The sequence below is a fragment of the Erpetoichthys calabaricus genome, chromosome 1 (assembly GCF_900747795.2).
Source record: "Erpetoichthys calabaricus chromosome 1, fErpCal1.3, whole genome shotgun sequence".
Lineage (NCBI taxonomy): Eukaryota > Metazoa > Chordata > Cladistia > Polypteriformes > Polypteridae > Erpetoichthys > Erpetoichthys calabaricus.
The window spans coordinates 240,376,589-240,400,839 of NC_041394.2; the positions used below are offsets into that span (position 1 = coordinate 240,376,589).

The 24,251-nt window shown below is 38.5% G+C and overlaps 1 protein-coding gene across 1 annotated transcript in view; it reads right to left on the reverse strand.

The window, feature by feature from the left end:
- cped1 (cadherin-like and PC-esterase domain containing 1) overlaps nucleotides 1-24,251 on the reverse strand; it is a 329,222-nt gene that overhangs the window by 183,726 nt on the left and 121,245 nt on the right. Inside the window, exons 11-14 of the mRNA XM_028813109.2 lie at nucleotides 15,130-15,290; nucleotides 13,659-13,741; nucleotides 10,293-10,479; nucleotides 3,483-3,651 (exon numbers count right to left, since the gene is read on the reverse strand). Coding sequence (XP_028668942.1) covers nucleotides 3,483-3,651; nucleotides 10,293-10,479; nucleotides 13,659-13,741; nucleotides 15,130-15,290 — 600 coding nt within the window. The remainder of the gene's footprint in view (nucleotides 1-3,482; nucleotides 3,652-10,292; nucleotides 10,480-13,658; nucleotides 13,742-15,129; nucleotides 15,291-24,251) is intronic.

Genomic DNA, 24,251 nt, shown 5'->3' on the forward strand with positions numbered 1-24,251 from the left:
AATATTAAATTAAAGAGTAATAAAAAATGCAGGTAAAAAACAGACAATAACTTGAATAATGTTCAACGTTTACCCTCTCTGGTGGAATTGAAGAGTCGCATAGTTTGGGGGAGGAATGATCTTCTCAGTCTGTCAGTGGAGCAGGACAGTGACAGCAGTCTGTCGCTGAAACTGCTCCTCTGTCTGGAGATGACACTGTTTAATGGATGTAGTGGATTCTCCATAATTGATAGGAGCCTGCTGAGTGCCCATTGCTCTGCTACGATCTAGGATAATTTTATTATATTATTATCTCATTATTATAACTTATTTGACTAAACTACAGTGTATAGCAGGGCCGGATTAAAATGAAATTGGGCCTGATGCTGCAGCGCAAAAAAGGCCTATTTTTTCTCGGCATTGGTGCATGTGCATTTGACACTCACCGTACATGCGTACTCAGACCGACCAAGGAGCCTGAATTACTTGTGATGTAACCAGCCAGCCTTTATTGAACCTGAATAATAATAATGACGTAGTATCGTAACAACTCGAGATTAACATCAAACTATGTAACATCAACATTCAATAGCAATTGTCTGAAAAGTGCACTTAATGCAGAAAAGGCTAAACCAGATCAACTTAACCTAGGCATATTGTCACCCTAACTACTGCGCTAGTGCTGCTTATTTATATTGCTGTTTTTCAAGCCTTAGCAAGCACGAATTCTTCATGTCAGTGAAGTCAAGGCTGCACAGCAGCTCATGCTCAATGCTCATAAGCGCCAGCATGGTTAACCTTTCCTGCCCCATCGAGGACCGCAGCTCTCCTTTGACTATTCCCAACTTTGAGAAGCTCCGCTTGCCGGAGACATTGGACACCATCATGCACAGATAGATGCGCAACCCAATCTCGACGTTTGGAAATGTCTGAGAAAGATTCAACGATGACAAAAGCCTGTACATGGTAAGCTCTGCTGATTCGTTCACAGTTACCGGTTTCTGAGTGTGCATAAACGCGCAAAGAGCAATAGTAACTGTATAATAAATAACGCTGTGTCTAGGCGTCCGAAAGTGGGACTCCAAATTTCATTCTAAATTATTTTGAGGTTAATATAGCAAAGGAAAACTGTTCAGCTTCCGGAAAATTCTCGTCTGTTTTCATCTGGGCCTATTTCAGGAATGGGCCTAATGCTGCAGCATCAATAGCACCCGCCTTAATCCGGCCACGGTGTATAGATTGTTACACTGTAAACAGTCTGGATGATTAATTTGCACTTGAAAAGCAGTTTGAGACTTTTGTAAATTAAAACCTATATTTGTATGGCATTAAAAAAATGAAACTATCCAAGATCAAGGTGGAAACTGGGTGGAATGCAAAAATCCTAAAAATGTAAAAGTATGTCTCTGTTCCAGACACTTTTGAATTGGAAAACTTTCTGAAGATTTGGAATGATTCAAAAACAAGTGATAACCCAGGGTGAATGACAGGGTATAGTTTTCTGATATAGTTTAGCGAAACTAATGGAAATTAAAGATGAAGCAGCTTTGCACCACTTACAATATATTCAAAAATAAAGGATAAACACAAAATCTGATAAAGCAGTCCCCTTTTTTATACAACTAGATGTAAAGAAGCAGCAGCAGCAGGACACCCACAGATAGATGATGTCTAATGGGCCAACAATGCATGAGAGCAGATCAGATAAGCTTATAGCCTGACATGGGAATGGTGCTAAACAGCTGGAAAGAAGCACCATTTTGAGTTCGTACTTCATCTGTGTTTTTGATTCCTATACTAAGTGAAATTCATTTATCTGTAGAGCAATGCACAATATTAGCTTCTGTAAATCACTATTATTGGGAAATGTATAGGATATAATAAACATCACATTGTGACAACTCCATTCAATTGACACATATGGAAAATTGATCAAATATTTAAAATTAGCCTTTTGTAAATTAGTGCCAGGATAGACTTCAGCCCCTCCGAAACCATGTGTAAATGACTGTGAGTGTGTGCCCTGTGACAATTTGGCATGCTTGTCCAGGGTAGGCTGGCAGTTATACGATCCTATAATTCAATCAAATAAGTTTGAAAATGGACAGATGGAGGGATTAGATGCTAACAGAGTGAATGATCGTCTGTCATTTATTAGGCCAGACCTTGTCACAAATCATAAATAAGCTCATAACATTTTCCAATATGTTCTATGAAGCCAGGAGTCATTCAGCCACTGACAATAAGAACATGCAAGGGGAGAGTTGAAATTCTGTTGTGTTCTCTAATAGACCTGAAGCATTTTGTTGTGGCTTTGAAGTAAAGAATGCTATCTTGAAGTTCCCCATCAACTTTTTTGTAGTGAAAATGTAGTCTTGTGTAGTCTTTCCTCTGTCTATTCATCAGAAATTTCTGATTGGATCCATTGCACACAGTGCATAAACAGATACTTAAAACAACAAAACATTATAAGAAAAGCTACATTAGAAAAGTTGCGATGAGAACAGGCCATTGAGCTCATCTATCCTATTCAGCTGGACTGTCCAAAAAAAAGTCAGGTCAAGATTTGAAGGTCCCTAAAAGTCTTCTCTCCATGTGTGAATGTTTTTTTGCATGAATAGAAACATTCTAACATTCAGAAGAAATGTGCCCTTAACAAGTTCCTGACTATGCCCCTGTGTTCCGGTTGCAGATTTGTTTTAAAAGTAACAACTGCCATCCATTGTACTAATTCTCTTCATCATTTTAAACAGTTCAATCATGTCCCCTCTTAATCTCCATTTGCTTAATATCTGTATTCAGTAATGCTTCACTGGACAAGCTTTCTCTTGCCTTTTTATTAATTTCCATTATTCACTTCTGTCATGGGATGAACAAAAGCAACATGTTAAACAGATTTTGCATGACAAATGATTTCTATATTTTTATTAGTATAATTCTTATAAACAAAACATTCAGATTCACAAAACACTGCCTCGGAACCCTAAACTATTAAGCTTACTAGTATACTACTACATCATCTTCAATTTTGTATTCCTCAAAACAGCCAGTAAGGTTAATACAAATCACTCGCATCAACAAACTATAACACAAAATTCAGCATTCTGTAAAAAATGTTACCATTGAATTAGAGTTGCTTTTGTTCAGAAACTATATGAAGCCATAATCTGTGGGAAAACACAAAACATCCAAGTGCTCCCTACTCAAATGATCTGCATTGACAGATAAGTTACAATCGCTTACATTCATAAATTTCATAATTCAAGGTCTTTGGGCAAGTGCGCATTAAAAAGCAGACAAAACCTTATCCTTTAGTGACATGCTAAATAACAAAAAAAAATTCTTTGACACTATAGGTCTCTAAAACAAAACAAGAAACAAGAAAACATAATAATAGGTAAAAAAAAAAATTATTGTTTCTATTTTGTCCACCATATTGAGGATAACCCGGGAGGCATCTTTTGTAAAAATGAAAGATGTAAAGACAACAGCAAAAATGTTACCTGAAGAAATCCACACATTACATAATCATCAAATACTGGGAGGGTGGGCCTGCTTTCTCTGTAAATGTAGAGTGTGTAAATGGACTTAATTACAGGCTGCGGCTGGAACTCATCCACCACCAAGATGTTGATTCTATTGATGCCCAAGCCAACAGGGTAGTTTGCAGCACTGTAAAAAATATAATATTGAGATCATAAGGTCATTTTCAAAATGTGATTACAGCTTGTTAGCAATACACTAATGTCTCCTAAATTTTATAGGTTCCTGAATCCTAAAAAAGCCTGAAGGCATACACACTTGGCAGCACACTTCATTAATGCTGTGGACACTTTTTTAGAATAAAGGTAAAATGAGTTACATTGAAGAGCATAATGTCACATTGTGACAGTGAAGTCAGAGGTTTTCTTTCTTTTTAATTTTCTTCTTTGTTCAGAGCAAAGTGTGCATGTATATTTATGTATTTACTTACTTACTTTTCTACTTATTTATGTATTTATTTAAAGAGCTTCTGCAAAAAGCCAAATTTTCCCTTGAGGACATATAAAGTTATATCTACCTATTTATCTACCTATCTAAATGAAATGAGAGACTTACTTATTCATTGGAAAGGAGTGTAGAGTGGGGTGCTACACTGAATAATGATTTATGTCACCAAAATTTAACAATGTCAGGTGACACAAAGATTAGTAAAAGAAGATTTCAAAGAAGGAATCCAGCATCTTTAAGGCCTGTTCCATTCATGTACACTACTCTGTCCAAATATTAATGCCTTTAAATATTACTTGTGGCACAATCCGAGCAGATCTGACCTTACCTTACTGACACCTACAAGCCTGTTATTGACAGTAGCAGCTCTTTGTTATCCAAGCCAAGTTTTTATGCATGTTTGGTGAGGGGTGGGGAGGGTTGTTGTTTGTTTTTATCACATTTATTTATTTATTTATTTTTAGAGCTTCTGTAAAATTTTAATTTCCAGTTGGGGACAAATAAAGTATAATATATATGTCTGTCTATCTATCTAGCACTGTTGCCTCTGAGGTCTAGGACACTGGATTTGAATTCCTGCACAGTCACTGTAATGCAGTTTTACTTCCACATCCCAAAGGCATGGAGGTTTGGTTAGTTAGCAAAACTAAACTGGCTTAGTTAAAGTTTGTGCGCGTGTAAAGGTTAGTGTCCTATCCAACTGACTATTTCCTGCTTCAGGGTTAGTTCATGTTTTCCATCCAGTGATGCATGTAGACTCCAGCACCATGTGACTTAAAACATATCAATTTTGGCAGGAGTGGGTCATTTATCTACAAACAGCTATACACTTAAGTTTAAAAAAATATACATCAAGTAAACTTCTGAAGGTCTTCAAAGCACTGCTATCCATCACAATATGGTACTTGGTAGCTTATCTCTTGTATCTACGACTTTGTAGTGGTTGTGTGAAATCGACCCTGAAATAGCTTCCATTTTGCTTATAAAATTGATAGATTCTTTCTATCGTGTCAAATGACAATGATCCTATAAACCTATTTTAATTGGAACTGTACTGTACTTACATTGAAAATGCTACACTTTTAATACAAGGGCAAGCGCACAAGTCAGGGTTAAATCCTGCTGATGAATCCCAGGCAAGAGTCATGGAGCAACACTGGTACAATCAGAGGCTTAAAAGTTGTCACTGTAGAAGCAAAGTGACTGTTATGGGGCAATATGCCATGTATGCATGGTGTTTGGCCAAGAACAATATTAAGCAGTAGTACCAGCTTGAACATGAAAGAAAGATGGCTTGGATAGAAGCATACTATGCTCCTCCTGGATGATAAGGGGCAACTGAACAAAGATGTATGGCCTTCTAGCTAAAAAGAGAGCAGGGTCTGAAAGGAAAAAAACAGAGATGGCAATACTTCCATGCTACTAGAGAGCACACTGTCCAAAACAGCGGACATATGGGATTATACTGTTGCTTCAATAGATACTGCATACAGATAAAACCGTTTCCTTGCTGAAATAAGATATGACATTTATCTAGCTATTATTATATTCAGTGCCCATCCAAAACAATTAAAAAGGATACAACACCAAATAATTCTGAGCTGGTTACTTTACTGAAAGTGGTTTACACTTTAAAATATTGGCAACTAAGGGAAGGCCATAGTAAGCAGCTACGTTTTGGCTCTCTGACTTTCTTATGTCGACACAGAAAAAAATGGAACATCTTGTCTCAGGCATGCCACAGGGTGTGCACATTTTTCATGTTGTCCATGAGTGAGCTGCAGGTTTGATATGTGATCCCTCAGCAATTAAATCTGTTACAGTTCCAACTGTGAATGTGGAACAGAGTTCTTTAAAAAAGACTGCGATTGGTCACAGAGGGTTTTTCATTCACATCTATCTGGTTAAATCCTTATGTGTTACTGTTTGTTAGTGGAGTCATCTGTGCTAATATGCATGGCTGTAGAGGCGGACCACTCCATATTCTTGTCCCACAGTGTGGTCTTCCCAGCTCACTTAGGGCAGGAAGGCCTGCTCAAACCAGAGCAAAGACATTATGGTATCACTTTTGAAAGAGAAGTTATGAACAAAAACATTTTGTTTACACCTTTAAGAGATGGCCATGCTGAAGCAAATTACAATTTTTAAGCTATACTAAAGCAGTAATTCTGGTGAGCGAGCCCAATAGCTACTTCACTCTCAGTACAACAGAGCAGACAACTGGTGGCTACCTCAGAGGCCTAGCCCTGTAAGAGAAGCTAAAGGGTGAGTCACTAAGGGGGATTTCTATCCAGGGGCCACCACTTTTGCCTATATTTTTGTTAATGTTATAAACTTTTAATTTTAAATTTAAAATAGCATAAACACATGAAGACTCTCCAACAACCTGGCGCATTCATACTGAACTGCGAAGTTTTAGGGTAGTCAATTGACAGTGATGGCCAAGTGGCCCTGCCTCTTCAAATCAAATCAAATCAAAATCTTTATTGTCATTGTAGCAGTGAGACATTGTACAATGAAATTTAGGTGCAATTTTCCAATGCAAAAATAAAATAAAAACAAAACACAATTACTCAAGTTAAAACTAAAATTATCCATTCATACATACTGTACGTCATATTGCACTTGTCCCATAGCCAATGTTGACTTAGGGGTGTATTGTAAACATGAGAGTGTATTGTATTGTAAACATGAAGGTGCACTTGGTCAGACTGACCACTTAGCAGCATTCAGCATGGTGATGGCTGAAGGATAGAAACTGTTTCTCAGTCTATTTGTCTTAGTCTTTTTTGATCTGGAATGTCTGCCTGAAGGCAGGCGTTCAGACAATGCATGTCCTGGGTGTGATGGGTCCTGAAGAATTTTCTTGATGTTCCTGAGAAAACAGGAACTATGTAGTTCTCCTAGTGAGGGCAGAGGACAGTCGACTATCTGTTGGGCGACCTTAATGACCCTGTGGATCTCTTTCCTCTGTGCTACTGTGCAGCTGGAGAACCACGCACAGAGACAGTAGGCCAGGAATGCTCTCTACTGTGCAGTGGTAAAAGGACACCAGCAGTTTCTCAGGGATGTTGTTCTTCCTGAGAACCCTTAGGAAGTAGAGTCTCTTTTGGGCCTTCTTCACTACCTTAGCATTGTGTGTTCCCCAGGTCAAGTTCTTCCTAATGGTCACTCCCAAGAAGCGGAAGTCTCACACAATCTCCACACAGTCCCTGTTGATAATGAGTGACTGGATGTTGTCTGCCTTCTTCCTGATGTCCACGATGAGCTCCTTGGTCTTGGCTATATTTAGGAGCAAGTTGTTATTCCTACACCACATTGTCAGCCGCTCCATCTCATCCCTGTAGGCAGACTCATCCCCCCCAGAGATGAGCCCTACTACTGTGGTATCGTCAGCGAACTTAACAAATGTGTTACTGTGGTAGGCAGGAATGCAGTCGTGGGTGTAGAGGGTATAGAGCAGGGGGCTCAGCACAAAGCCCTGTGGGGAGCCAGTGCTGAGGCTGATGGGTGTGGAGAAGTAGGGGCCCACTCTAACCCACTGAGTGCGATCACTCAGGAAGTCCATCCATCCATCCATTTTCCAACCCGCTGAATCCGAACACAGGGTCACGAGGGTCTGCTGGAGCCAATCCCAGCCAACACAGGGCAGGAACCAATCCTGGGCAGGGTGCCAATCCACCGCAGACTCAGGAAGTCGTTGATCCAAAGTCAGGTGGAGTGTGGAAGTCCTATATCTGACAGTTTGGTCACCAGTCTGTGGGGTAAGATGGTATTAAAGGCAGCTCCTCTGCTGCTCCAGGTGGGACAGAACAACATGGAGAACAGTGGCCACAGTGTCCTCCGCTTGGGGGACCACACTCAAAACACATGGTATATAATAACCGATGCTTAGACATAATGAAACTAAAGAATCATTGTTAATGTAAATAGTGAACAAAATAGACATAAAAGACACATCTGAACCCCAACCAGGGGAGGAACCCTGGCTGAAGTATAACATATTGTTGATAGTAATGCTTGCCTTTTGCAATTGGCTGACACCAGGAAGTGATGTATCGTAATATCACCTGGAGAGTATTTAAGATGGACTGCCAGGGCCCAAGATTTTGAATTGTGATGTCCTAGTTAATAGTCCTTTGCATGTTACTGTTGACTAAATTTTTTTGGTTAATGTAGGGGGCTTGGAATTTTGTTTGTCTTCCTGGCTTCTAACAACTGCATGCTTGACTAAGAGTTTTTCCTTTCATTTCCTGATTGATTTGCCTTTTTCTCATTGCCACTTCCAACGTGGCAGTACACTGTGAATTGTTTGCTTCAACACAAACCCATCTCCATTTCAAATCATATTTCAGTGAGTACAGATTTGGGAGAAAACTGGATAAAACACTCAGCTGGTGGGGGTAAGAGAGGCCAAGATCTGCTGAGAGGGGGAGCGAGAACATTTTGGTGGGTTATGAAATACAAGGTAGACCAAATAGACAGCAGTCCTTAGTCAGTCCCAAGAAGATAACACATTTGTGATTTTTGTACTTTAAGCCCTTTCTGTATCTCTCTCTTTTTGCAATAAGGTTGCAATTCTTTATGTGTGTACCTTCTTTCTTAGGTTCTGAATGTGGAAGGTAAGCCTGAGAGCTACAGTATCACTCCATAGAGACACAGACACAAGTGAAAAGTAAGGATTTGTGTTTTGCAGCTTTCAAGAAGAATGTTTCTTTATTTTTAATTTTTCTTAGTATAAAAGGATCAAAAGCATCCTCTTGCAATAAATACGCCATGAATTTTAATGCTACACACATGCAGTTGTTTATATGCCTGTGTCCATTCTTTGCAAAAAGGAACTTTTATATGGATTCAATTAGAACGTCGATTGGAACAACATTGCTGTCCTGTCTGCTCAGAGGAGACTTTTAATCATCATCCCCCCTCTAAAACATGATGCTGTACACATGAGTATACCTGGACAGCTCAGAGGTATCGTGGGGCTAGCCTGCCCAGCTCACAGCACTCAGGTGGAGGTTCGATCCTTCACTATGTGAAGGTTGCATATGCTTTTTGTGATTATGCAGACTCCAAAGACATGCTGCCAAGCTAGCTGGCAACTCTAAATTGTCCTGAATTGAATAAGTGTGTAGTACTGTTTGTCTGCTCTCCATGGTGATTAGCTAATTGGGTTGAAAACAGCAGCATGAATATTTGCATATGTTATACTTTAATAGCCAATTTTATAAAATTAATGAAATTTTTAGTACCATTAAAGTAATATATAGATGGTATTGTGGTTAACACTGTTGTCTATTCTGCCAACATGGAGAAACTGACATGCCACAATGAACAAGGTAATGATCAGAGGAAAGAGACAAAATGGCAAAACCAGGGGGTCAAAAAGGGGATGAGCAATCATGCACCTAATTTATTATGTAAACCAAAACTTGAAGTCAAAGGAAAAAAACTTAAAATTGACAGTTATTAAAAGATTAAGACACCTTTGCAAAGGTTTTGTTTTGATTACTATACTGTAAATTTGAATGGTAACTCATTCATATATAACTGACAACACATGATGTGATTTCTGGCCACCATAGCAACTGTTCACCATTGCCATCAATTAAAAACTAAAAAATAGCAATAACTATTAAACAAAATGACACAGAAAAGTTAACTGAATAATAATAAAAATTAAGCAAAGTTCAAAATTAAAATTGATACAAAAAATAAGCGTAGAAATATATTCAGCTTGTAAAAAAAACCCTAAAACTGATAACACTGCCTCACGACTCCACAGAGTTTCCCCACTCTGTGATTATCACTTACATTTTCACCCCATGTTAAGCTTGTCAAAGACATGAATGTTAGGTTAATTTGTTACTCAAAGTCAACCTGAGTCGGGCGTGAGAATGACTATTTCACTCTGATTGACAAGCATCCTTGTAATGGAGCAAGTAAGTCCAGAAAATGGACTGATTAGAAGGTTTCCCAATATTCTTGGTTTTAAAATGATCAAGTAGGCACAATACGGCCAGCAAGGTTAAGTTAAAGCACCCTTTGTAATACTACTAGCCATGAAGGTCGCAAATTTTCCACTGGCAACTGGTATCCTTTGAGTGGCACTTGCATTCACACTGATCTGGGCAAGGCTAGTGAGACAAAGAGCACATCAAAGCACAAAATGATGTTGGCCTCAAGTGGGCCACATTTGAAAGATGTTTCACATAATCGAGGTGTGAAGAGGCAGTGAGCCCCTCTAAACTGATAGGGATTAGATTGTCAACAGTAGCAGCTGTTAGGAGATAAAACCCAAGACAGATGATAGGACTGCCTACCTGGGCCCTCTTCTCTCGTCCAGATGCACCTGGCAGTGACAATTAATGGGCTCAGCTCTAATCCAGACAGTCACCATATCAAATGGCACATCCACGTGGTATTCTTTCAGTTTGGGATCAAACTGAGGCTTCAGCTCCAGGGGCGGGTCTGTGAAAATCTGTTTGATGTAAGGAAGCGTGCATCTGTCTGCAAACAAAATTAAAATTTGGACATAAACCAACTTTGGTAAGATAAATTTAATACAGCAGTTTCAAGCATTTATTTGAAATACACACTCAGGTGTCTGGCAGAGCAGGCATTGAGGCCACCACTTCGGTTTCACGGTACAGGTACATACAGTACATGGGCATTATGGTTTATTAATGAACATTGGACTTTAGTGAAAGCTTTTATGTATATGAAATGCTGTTAATCGAGGATGGGAGGCAACATACAGAAAAAGTATTACTCAGCTGTGTGTGCCCCAGCATCACAAAATGAAGAACGTCAAGCTCTGTTTTCATTCTACTGACAGCACTGATCATTGGAAAACAAAATAAAGTAACAAATACTGTATATTGTATATTCATTGTAAGGAGCACCCCCTAGTGGTATATTATTTCTATGGCAAGAACTGATCAAATGCATAGTTTCCACCAGAATTTTATCTGTTTGCTACAATCGTCAGTGACATGATCAGCTATAATGTGCTGAGTTAGACTAGGAGATTTTTTTCTGATTGTTTAATGTTGTTCTTAAGTGTCCTTCTATTGTTGATTTAGAGGTGTGCTAAAGAATGGTTTTTGGGTAAAGAACAATTTTGTAAGGATGGTATGTTCTTGTGTTTTTATACACTGTGTTAACCTTTAAAATGTGTCTTTTAACCTTCTCTTTTATTTTGCTTAAATGTTTGTTTTGCCTTAATCGATTTTATTCTGCAGCACTTTGATTGACATTGGTTGTCTTTTAAATGTGCTATATAAATAAATATGACTTGAGTTGACTTTTTTTTTTATAAAACCCTATATATAATGAGACCCCTTGATACTAGTTAGGAGCTGAGAAAATTGTGTGCACAGTTTAAAGTTCAATAAAAATAAGCTATGTACCTCTAAAGTGCAGACTCTGGACCAAAGTAAAGTCATCCAGAAAAAATAACCAGGGTCAGAGGTTTTTTAAACAACGTTTCAAGTTTTCCTTTTTTCTTAAAACTCATTTTCATCTCCCAGTTCACATGTATTCAATTGAGACAGCGAGGTGCCATTAAAATCCCATTCTATTCACTCAAATTCTTCACATCAGTGCCACCAGATAGCAAACCAATAAATCACTTTTACAATTGGCATTAAAGTTAATTTTCACTCTTCCAATCAAAATCAGAAAGCACTTGACAGCAGTTAATACCAGGCGTCAATGTACTTGTGAATGGATAACTAGGAGCGCATACAGAGGTGGTCAGAAATGTGATAACAAGTGTAAATGGAAATGCACTTTATACCCACATACAGAAGCAGAACTTGGTTTGAACTTTATGAGGAGAATATGACATCAGATCTTTGCCCCAGTCTCTGTGTCAGGGTATAACTGTTATTTGGCTAAATTAAATCTAGATACAATCCAGATACAGATCTCACATTAATTACATATAATTAGTAATGCAGTATGTGTGTAATTATTAATTGTAAACTTGGAATTGTACTTTACCTGTGAACTTGTCACAGCACTCTCAGCTTGTACTCAGTGAAATGTGCTACACAAAAACAAACTGAATTAAATTGAGAGCCAGGCAATGAAGTCAAAGACAGAAGGTCGAGGTAAAGGGCCATTCTTGTGTTGTCTGCCCACCCTACTTTTCACCTGGACCAAAATACTATCTTGTACGCAGCAGTGCAAACACTGTAGTATGTGAATTTAACAAACTTTGAGCTCCTATAAATAGCCTACTTATAAAATATTTTCTTTCATAAGCAATGTACAGAATGTATTTGTAAATTTCTGCGTATTACTGTTACTGTTAAGTTATAGTGCTTGTTCTTACTTTTTATTATGCACTGCCTGCCTTTTATTTTCATTCTTGTCCTATATAAGTCAGTGAGATATCATTTCTTGGGCTTAGCCAGAAGAAATGTTGAGAAAGTTGTTTTGCATACATTTCTAGAAAAGAGGTCATGAAGCTCCTAGTTAGGCATAAATGGTTTTATTGTAACCAAACAATATTAACTTAAGATTACCAACAGTGTTACTACACTTTAGCACTTGAGACCTCACAGGTAAGTAGAACAACCTTTCCACGGTTTGATTCCAAACACTGAACCTGGTCTATACATGGAGCTAGCACTCCATTCTGGGCACATTCTCTTCATGAGAGGGCCTACTGCAAAACCTATGTGAAGAAGTATAGGATTTAATAATAATAATTCTTTGCATTTGTATAGCGCTTTTCTCACTACTCAAAGCGCTCAGCAATTGCAGGTTAAGGACCTTGCTGAAGGGCCCAACAGAGCAGAGTCCCTATTGGCATTTACGGGATTCGAACCGGCAACCTTCCGATTGCCAGTGCAGATCCTTAGCCTCAGAGCCACCACGGCGGATTTGGCTGAAGAAATTTCGAGGGACCACAATGCCTTAACACGCCATACCTACTCAACTGTCAATCTCTAAATGCATGTCTTTTCCCACTTTATCCTGGCCCACATCATGTTTTCTAGGACTTTATAAACACATTATAGTGTCATCACGGGTTACATAGCAGAGGCTCTACATGATTGTTAAAATCAGTTCTTGTCCTTGACCAACTACAGAAAAACCATGCTTCTTGGCTGGTGGTACACTAATATATTCTCATTTGGTGGCATTGACAAGATGTTTATCTATAAAATGTCCTACAGTTCCTGGTACAAATCAAACAACGGATTCTTTTTTAATTATTTTCAAATATGGATTGATTACAGTAAACAATATTGCGTGGCACAGTGGCACATTGGTAGTACTGCTGCCTCGTAGTAAGCAGACCAGGATTTGCATCCCGGTCGCTCCTTGAGTGGAGTTTGCATGTTCTCCCTGGGTCTGTGAGGATTTCTCCAGGTCTTCCAGTTTCCTCCCACTGTCCAAAAACACACTTGTTTTGTGAATTGGTGATGCTAAATTGGCCCTGGTGTGTGTGTGTGTTTGCCCTACATTGGACTGGTGCTCTACCCAGGATTTGTTCCTGCCTTGCACCCTGGGTTAGCTGGGATACCAGCAACTCTTACCAGCGACTCTGGTCTGGATTAAGCAGATTAGAAAATAACAGCAGTAAACAATATTAATTTGTTTTACTTAAACTATTTCTTGGCTTGAAATAGGTCAAATCTCAAACAATTCAAATAAAAAACAGTAAACCTTACCTTTCTGTTCCCTCCATCCATTTTCTGAGCCTACAGGAACACTAGATGGAACTCGTTTTTGATGTGGCTCATGGTTTCCCTGCCTGTGGAAACAATAACCACTGAGACTTTATCTGATCTCTCATAAATACAATATAATGGCACGCTCTGTGAAAACTGTTATTTGAAATATGCATAAAACAGGTATATTCAATTTATTACTGGTTTTAAATTAATTTTAAGCACCACTTTTTCCAGTGTAGGGTTGCAGAATACATTTCAAAAGACAGAAACAATATAATAAAATAAATGCCTGATTATACCACTGAGGCTTTACTCAACAGGACATATTTACAGTGCAGAGGTTCAATGGCTGCTCTTAAACAAAGAAACCTCTGTTTTGTCTTCTATTACAAGTTAGCCTATGTCTGGCAGGAAGTAGCTACAATATTTACACCTTATAATGGAGTCAACTTTAAGAACTGATTTAGAGCAGGTTGATGAGTCAGGGTTCACTATCAATGACCCACAATCAGCATACAAAACTGCCTCTGCTGATCACTCAGGGAACTGCACAGATGCCAAAATGATCTTTAAAAAAAACTGGCCATATTCTATGTCACAAATAAAACCATCCCTCATATTTCACACCATCTCATGCCACATCCCGGGAGACTAAATTGTTCACTGAGCTCAGACATGTGTAACATCTGCGTGTATTGTCTGTATGAACCGGAGTGTGGCTTCAGTACCCCTCCAAAACAAGTTTTCAGTGGCCTAAATCTACTGTATAGAGTTTTCTCTAAATGACCAATTTCTGTATTCTTATTTCTTGTCATGCATCACATGTTACGGTGTACAGTGCCATACTTTTTTGTGGATGTGAACTCTTTACTGCCTGGATAAAATTGTATACCCTGTGCTTTGAGTTTATATGTAACATGCCAGCCCTAACACTGGAACAGGAGAGATGTCAATGCAATGGCAAAAAAACATTTTACTCTTGTAGTTTCTTGTAATAAAAGACACTTTTAAATTGCCAGATTAAGAAAATATGTTTAAAAGAAAAAGTTAAAAACAAAGGTTTTTCATCATCCTATGAGGTTTAACATTATAGAGTAGGAGCAGATCATGGGCTTCCACAGGTGATGTTACCGGAATGCAAGTTGTCATCTGTTTATTTATTCATTTGACTAATCACCAATGTAGTTGCACCCAGGACATCAACAACAAAGTCATCCTACTGAAATGTACACATCCCACCATGCAACCATTACACAACTTCTTTTTTTTTTTGTTTTCTCAGAAATAACATACATTGTTTGCCCATACCAGAACAATTCAACCTTTTCGTGACTATACCAAAAACCTTAGTAATAAGAAGAAACTTTAAAAAGTAGTCTAATTGCTTATAAGTCACCCTTCTACTTAAAGATACATGCTAGGTAACAACTGAGAGGAACTTTTGTTTGTGATGCTTTAAAAATATTACCCTGGCAAATGATCAGTAAAATGCTTTGCTTCAGAGGAGTGAAGTTCTTGTATCAGCCAAAGCAGCAGTACGTTCCTTCCAGTGACAGAAGAGCCTCCTTGCTGTTGATCGCTGGCAGAAAAATCTGACAGGTGAGCCTGCAGGCTGGGCGATGGATAAAGCTGTAAAACAGAGACGTGCAGAATTAATTCACATGTTATTCTGGTTTCCTTTCATCTAGATCCACATACTTCATACTCTTGTACTGTTCTGTCTTGCTACAAGCTGCTACTTTGTGATGTCATTAATCAATTTCAGCAGAAAAGTATGTCAAAGATTTTGAATATCACCTGGGTAACTACTGTGGAGTTGAGCAACGATTTCAAATTTCTCATAACACTATAAAGGACAGCTGAAACTTAAAGGCATTAAAAAGCCGACAAGCACAAAATATTTTAATAATAAGCACCAATTTACATGTAATTTAAGTATAAGATTCGTCCTTACAAATATCAAGAATTTGATGAAGCTAGCATATCACTTCTAATATATAAAGCTGAATTTTGAAGTTTTAACCCATCATAATGCATGTACCAACAGTAGCTATTTCTGTAGAGTAAAATATATTGTGTGAATGGATTTACATTCTAACACTCCATAAATTGTCTAACTTTGGGCACACTAACATTACCTTCAACATATATATGGTTGCCTACAGGGGGTTCACAGCTCCCCAAACCCAACACAAGCAGATGCATGACAAGTTCAGCACACACATTTTTGATTTTTTGCACAGCACACAGAACTTTCTTTTCTTCTCTCTTTCGCTTTATCTTCCTTCCACCTCCACTCCTCCCGGGGGGCTTCGTTTCCCTTCCTCCTGACTCTAGTCCCCAAATGGAGTGAGGGGGCTCCTTGTACAAAGCACTCGAAAGTGCTCCAGGTATCTCGTAATCTGCTTCCAGCAGTGCTTCCAAGTGTGGCAGAAGTGCTGCAATAATTGATTCAGCAGGTCCTGTAGCACCCCAAGCGGCGCCCATGGAATCCAACAAGGCTGTGTTTTAAATTGGTGTCTTCAGACTGTGTTGCTGATGCCGCCACGTGTGTGCACTCATGCTACTGTTTTAGGTCACCACAAGAATAAATTTGCAGGTCCCTGCCTTGCAATGGCCAGGAATCCTGCCAACTACGTCATTTCACACCTGCAGGGGGCACACAGCTCCCTAAACCTGACACAAGCAGATGCAGCACACAAGTTCAACACACACTATTTATTAATTTGTGTTCTTGTGGAAAGAATTTGAAGATAGACTATTAGAATATAATATATCTATGTCCGTCCTGTTTGCAACCATCTATCTATTATCAAAAATGGCAATGTTACACATTCAGATATATGAATGTGTAAAAAAAAAAAAGGTTAGATTTAAAATAACATTGTTATCCAAATAATGATACTACATGAAAGTCTTCAATACTGAAAATCAGTCTTAAGGTTTAAAATGATTTCTGTGTAACCTTACAGTACAGCAACAACAACATTTATTTATACGGCACATTTTCATACAAACAATGTAGCTCAAAGTGCTTAATAAAATTCAATTAAAGTAAGTTAATATAAAACAAACAAGATTAGGCAATAATATTATACAGTATGTAATAAAACAAAAAGGTAAGGTTGAATGGCCAGGAGGACAGGAAAAATGAAAAAAAATGACTCCAGTCAGGTGGGAGAGAAAAACAAAATCTGCAGGGGTTCACTGGGTATTCTACCTAACATAGATATTCTAAATTAGTCCTTATGGCTTTCACGCTTCAAATGGAGGAAATTGATGATGATGGTCATGTGGACATCTGGCAGAATGGTACCTTGAAAAGGTGCTGGTGGCACAGATTGCCACCACAGAAGAACTGGAAAAACCATACAGTACTGTATATATATATATATATATATATATATATATATATATATATATATATATATATATATATATACATACAACCCGCTGAATCCGAACACAGGGTCACGGGGGTCTGCTGGAGCCAATCCCAGCCAACACAGGGCACAAGGCAGGAACCAATCCCGGGCAGGGTGCCAACCCACCGCAGACATAAACATATATATATATTTTATATATGATACAGTACCTGCCAAATAATACAAAGAGTTCACAACACATGTTTCACCATAATTAGGGCTCATCAAGTGTATCCACTTTTGCTTTTCCCTACAGGGACGGAACCTCAGACGTCAGCACCTGAGACAAATCGTCTGACATTGTGCTTTGGAGGCTGTTTCACTTACTTGAAAGGGTGAAGATCAGAATATTACATTCATAGCTCTGAATCGCAACCCGATTATTTGGATGGTTACCTACCAGGTAATGTGTGTGGTTGATCGGCCAGTCAGAAAACATCTGCCACATCCTCTCAGTTGTTAGAAGCAGATCATAGATACACAAAGAACCTTAGGCACGTGGAATAAATTATCAAGGAATATGGTGGAGAACAGGACATTGAGGACCTTCAAAGCACGACTTTGTTTTTATTTTTGACAATCTAGGCAGATAGGATGGACAAGCCTGTTGGGTTGAATGTCCAGTTCTGGTAACAATTGTTGTAATTGTGTAAAGTAAATTAAAATAAATTAAAAATTTTCAGCCCTAATCAGTTTGCTTTACATTTTCTGTATGCCAACTTTGTAAATAACAGAGATTTTTTTATAGATGAGTTTACAACAGACATTTCCAAGATCCTAAATTTCTTAAGGCAGGTTGGAAAATTGATAACGGTACTTATTCTTCAAGATGGCAGATGCAGACTCTAATTCTAAAGAATAGATTTTTGTGTTGATTGAATTGCATATTATTGTGTGGTGCAACCTTTTAAGCTGTCCTTCTAATCACTTGGTATGTAGGTAGTCACTGTTTATTTCATTGCCATAGATACTTATTCTTTTTCTTTACCCCTAAAACACATTTGTTGCTCATTGGCAAATACCATATTAACGCTTATCCTACTGATTGTTCTCAGATGGTATAGTACAGCATTGAAGGTATCAGATTGCAAGTTATCTGGACAAAATTATTTTCTTATTACGTGGCAGCAAGAAAGGAGTGCTAATCCCCATCCTGCTTTAGTTATGAGTAAAGCTAATTATTCTTTTCTGCCTATTTATTTATTTATTTTGTTCACGATCTGGCCCTTATTTTTTCCATATTGCCTTTCTTACAGTCAATTTCACAGTGTGTTTTAATATTTGATTTTTTTTCTTCAGTCTAACACTCAGTTCTCCTTACCTACTCTTTTCTTCTTATACACAGACCCAAGCAGAGTAACCCAGCCTGCAGTAAAAGGAGCAGGTTTCAACAAGACTATTTACTGGTACCTCTAATCCAGTATACAAAGTTTAAGGCTATGTGTCTGTAAATTAGGCTTACCAAACAATATAAATTTTTAATCATGATTGATCACGTCACATGATTAATTGCATTTTTAACCAAGATGATTCAGTGATGTCCAGTATCCCTTGTGAATGTGACTGCTCTCCAACTTCTTAGCTGATCAAACTATAAAAATACAGTATGTGCCTTTTATATACATTCTTGATTTGTGACACTTTTGTCCCATGTGAAGTTAATGTGTAAGAATTGTCAGACCTTGCTGAATGATGTCTCTCACTCCTGTATCTTCAAGTAAATTTAGAGGTCTATAGTCTGATATTGATAGTTAATGGTATAAATTTTATAAAGTTGAGTTGTACATTCATAAATTATAGTGTGATTCAGATTTTGCTTCCTAATGATAATAGTTCTTGATGGTCACATCAGGCATGTTTTGCTCTTAAGTGATAAGCTAAAGATGATGTAAATCTGAGAAATTTACTGTAAATTTGCTCACTGTAAGTTTACATGTATTGACAGTTTTGTCCTTTGAACTATTTTGGAGAGTTTTAAATCAAAAGCAAGCATAATAAAATTTCATGTTTCTCGGCAATTGTTAACAGAATAGCTTAGAACAGGGATTCCCAAAATTGAAGTTAAGGCCACACCATTAATATAAACCTAATGCAGTGAAGAGGAGTAACATCTTGGATCTTGGTCACCAATAAAAGTAATGATTAGTGCTGATCGCCGAAATTTGCCAAAGCATTTTTCGTAGTGAACATACTATAATTGCTAGTGATCTTGTTTACTGAATATTCTCCTGGAAATTTGACTTTCAGTCAGCTTAAACAAACATCTTTTTCCTAATGCACCATGATGTGATGTCACAGATCTGTAGCAGCCATGTGCAGAACTTTAATGCATGAACACTGTTTCCTATTTCTTTGGGCATGCGTGATGTCAAGACCCAATCAGTATACCAGCTTTCCACTTTCATGCATTTAAAAAAAAAAAAAAAAAACTTGTAATATTTTCATTTAGGGGTACATTAGCTGCGCAGTGGGTAGCGCTGCTGCCTCGCAGTTGGGACACCTGGGGACCTGGGTTCGCTTCCCGGGTCCTCCCTGCGTGGAGTTTGCATGTTCTCCCCGTGTCTGCGTGGGTTTCCTCCGGGGTCTCCAGTTTCCTCCCACAGTCCAAAGACATGCAGGTTAGGTGGATTGGTGTTTCTAAATTGGCCCTAGTGTGTGCTTGGTGTGTGGGTGTGTTTATGTGTGTGTCCTGCGGTGGGTTGGCACCCTGCCCAGGATTGGTTCCTGCCTTGTGCCCTGTGTTGGCTGGGATTGGCTCCAGCAGACCCCCGTGACCCTGTGTTCGGATTCAGCGGGTTGGAAAATGGATGGATGGTACATTAGCTGACCATAAGCAGAATATTACTAGTAGTGCCAACAGATATATCACACTGTTCCCTGTAGCAGTACATGGGTAATTTTCATGCATAATTAGCCATGTGCTGCAGGTTCATCCAAAACAAACCTTAAAGGAGCCCTCTCCCTGAGCCTGTCAAATAATTTTAATAACAAAAGATTTTTTACTGTTTACAAGGCATTTCTATTTTTTCATGGAAGTAAGAAATGCAAAGCACCTGCACACATACATGGAAAACAAAAAAGACATTCCATCTGTTGCCTGAGCCACTTCAAACAATGGAAGAGTCACATCCTTCTGCAAATGTGTGTATCAAGATTGGAACTATACATATAATTTTTGTTAGTTTATAGTCATTTGCCAAATTTCCCCAGGGACAAATAAAGTTCTATCTATCTGTTTGTTGTATTTTTGTTTATGGTTATAATTCTGGTTAAGCCATTTGTTGTTTGAGGCACTGAGGTACAGTGGTTAGTACAGCTTCCGCAAAGCTCAGCTCACATTTCTGACCACAATAATTGGTCCCATATTGTTGGTAGATGCTTCCCTAGCCCTTAGGGACATTTAAGAACACAGAACGCCAGTGCTATCCACACAAAACAAAAGTTCAGTTCCTACTTTCCTGGTAACCTCAATACAATGTCCATGAACATTTCCGTGACTTCACAGCAATGCAAATCCATGGGGTTCACTCACCATTAGTAGTAACACTGTATGATTCTGTATAATAGTTGAGGTGTTAATCAAAGCAAATGCTTAACTACTGCAGGCTATTGACAGATACTGCATGTGATTAAATGTCACATCATATGTCTAGGCCAAGGGTTTTCTGCCTTTTTTCTTGATGAACCACTTTCAGGAGTTGAAATATTGAAGTAATCATATATTTTTTTTAGACTTAAGTACTAAACTCTAACTAGACACAACTAAAAGTGACACTTTTTAACTCCCACCCATTATTATTATTATTACCCCTAACATTGAATTTGGGAATTCTAACCATTGTTTACAGAGAATGTTTTGTTTGGTTGTGTATGTCTTTTAGTTTTTCTTATGCACATCAAGTACTCTTTTCATGAGTTGTTTTAACTAATGTAAGGACAATAGCATGGTTTGAAAAGGAATACAAATTAGAAAGCCTAAAATTTCCATAATTATACATGAATCCAAAATAACTAAAGTTATTATTAAAGTTACAAATTACTTCAGGTCAAAAACTTGAAAATATCTCAAAGTAAACGACTCCAGTTTTGATAACTATATGCACAGTTCTGCTTCTAAGGGTAGCCTATTCCTGTATTTATTTTTAAAGAAAGAATGAAGGTTACCAAACATTGGCAACTCTGTCTGAAACAATATCTTTGCACTGTTGATTAATATTAGTAATACTAAAATGAAATGTTAGACACATTTACTTTTTTATTAATAATTGTGAAAATTTGTCTTCATTGTATATTAGCCTGTCATAGTCTGCCCATTTCTAAAAGTGGTTGTAACAATGACAAAAAAGACGTTCACCAAAATTAAAAACTTTTAACGACAGCTGACCTAATCTGAGAGATAAGAAAAACAGACAGACAGACACGCTGCCCAGCCTGCTTGTGTGATTGTGGGTTTTGGGATTGAGACAGATGGCACTCACCTGAGATGTTCCCTTTCACTGACATCCAATAGCTTTGGTGTGAGTTGTGAAAAGCCAGAAAGAACTTCTCTCTTGGAGCCAATGTGAGATTTGAAAGGCTTCGATTTGGAAAGACTGGAGGACCTCAGGAGCACCGCGAGAAGGCGCAGTTAACTCAAACCATGTGGTGATGTGGGTTCACCCGCTGTGTGTCGTTTTGAGGCCCTCTTTTGACCAGTTTATTTATTGATGTATTTTTGGTTCCCTTGCTGTTTGTGTACCACGCTTCTTTTGGGTATAACTAATCATATACGATTACTTTTATGTAACAACAATGTTTTCTGTCAAATGTATGGTTATTCAAAAACTAATTGATGTTTTTAATAATGCCAGCCTCTCAGGGACCAAAGCCTTCAGTGTGGAAACCATTGGCATAGATAGAAAGGGGTGTCGATTAACGTGATTATGGAAAAATAACATGGTATAACTTTGAAAATTAGTTGCATGTTTTAATGCGTTAAATTTGGCAGCCCTACTATAATATTAAATGGGTAATTTTAAAGATCAATTTGTAATTATTTTTCATTGACTTTGGACCAAATGAGATACCCCAATTAAGCCAACAAGCATACTTTGGGAGTCTAGGAGGAAACCAGAGTATCTTAAAAAAAAAATACAAATGCATAGGAAGAACAGAGAGTTACTGGGCCAAGATTTGAATGTCGTCTCCCAGAGCTGTGGGGCAACAGCACAAAACACTGCACAATGCCCTGAAAAATATCATTAAGACATATATAAACGAAAGACCTGTGTGTATGGAGCAGTCCACTCTGCCACAGCCACTAGATGGCGCATGCATGCACTTTTAAATCTTTTCGGTGCTTGCATGCATTTCAGTTCTCACAACAAAAGACATGTGCAGCAAACGCCACCGTGCAACAAGGACATCGTACTAATGACACAGTTGGGGACAACGTCTAAAGGAAGCAAATGCTGCAGTTCAACAACATGTAAGTGAAACACCTCAGCAGCGGAGTGCAAGCCTTGAAGTTTTCACTAAAAACATTTTCTATCTGTAGGTATTTTCTCAAGACAGAGATTAATAGGACTCACATGCCTGCGATACAGCTAAGATACAGTATCGCCAATGTCTTTTTTGAAAGCCAGTGGGGCAGCAAGCAGAGGAGGGTCCACGTCCTCTGGCCTGGCTAATTTTTAAGAGTTAGCGAACACCTCTCGTAGTTCACAAATATAGTAAAACTGCTAGGGAGTCTTTGGGTTGTTTTTTGTCCTGCGCAGCTAGTCTAAACTAGGGTTTCCAGATTAGAAAATTATATTACTATATATATATAAATTTATACATGCCCCCTACACACCCAGACCAATACATTATATAAAAGTAGAGACATAAGTTAAAAACAAAAAGCAAGGATTTTAATGGGTTATGAGGAAAACAAAAGTAAAATCATTTGAAAATTATTTAATACAAGCTAAAACAAATTCTGTAAAAGTGAAATAATTAGAAAATATTTATTTAATACAGACAACAGAGAAATATTATTATTATTTAATACAGGCAGTTAGAAAAAAAGTGGGCCGTGGCAAGTACAGTAATCCCTCACCTATCGCGGGGGTTACGTTCCAGAGCCCCCCCCCACGATAGGTGAAAATCCGCGAAGTAGCGACCTATATTTATTTTATTATTTATACATATTTTAAGGCTTTATAAACCCTTCCCAAACTCTTATAAACCTTTCTCACTCTCTTGTTAACCTTTCCCACACTCTTATAAACACTTCCTATGCTCTTAAACACTTTCTGCATTATTAAACACCGCAGACCAACACTGCATACTGCACGCAGCGATCAGACGTCAATGTGTCTGCACTCGCTTTGTGAAGGGGGGCAGCTGAACTCACGCTGAGCAGAAATGGACTTTGTGCTGCTTCTGCCAAAATGCCTGCTTGTCGCTCTGCCCGTTTGGAAGGAGGAGGAGTGTGTGTGTGTGTCTGGGGGGGGGGGGGTGGGGGGGCTGGGGGGGGGGTTTGAGAGCTGAACGCACCTTCGCTCAAACCTCCCCTCCCCGGAAGTGCAGTACGCTCCTGCCACTTCGCATTATCAAGGGGGTGGGGAGCTGAATGAACGCTAAGGAGAAGTGGACTTTGTGCTGGCTTTGTGCTGCTTGTCGCTCTGCGTGTCAATAATTTAAAAGCCTGTACAATCAGGCTTTTAGGTGTACATCACCTATTTTCCTGTCTCACTGTCTTGTCTTGCGTGAAGTTAAAATGTTTTATAATAGTGAGATGTTACTCATATCCTTAGCCCGACATTCACATATTATATGTGTTAACAAAGTGTGTTTTATAAGTTTGCATGTGTTTAAAGCATGTGGGATGGGTATTTTAAGGCTTAAACTATAAAAATGTTTATTTATATGGTCTTTCTATATCGTGGATTTTCTCCTGTTGCTGATGGGTCTGGAACATAACTTCCGCGATAGGCGGGCAATCACTTGTATTTAAAAACCCGCGAAGTCGTGAATCCGCGGAAAGTGAACCGCGAAGTAGCGGATTACTGTAGTAACAACACACTTTGTTGACACTGTATGTTGCAATGCTGATACAGACCTGCACAGCAGTGCGGCTGGAGAGCAAAACTGTAACAGTTTCGCTGTCCTCAGCCAAGCACAGCAACTGAACAAGTTGCAA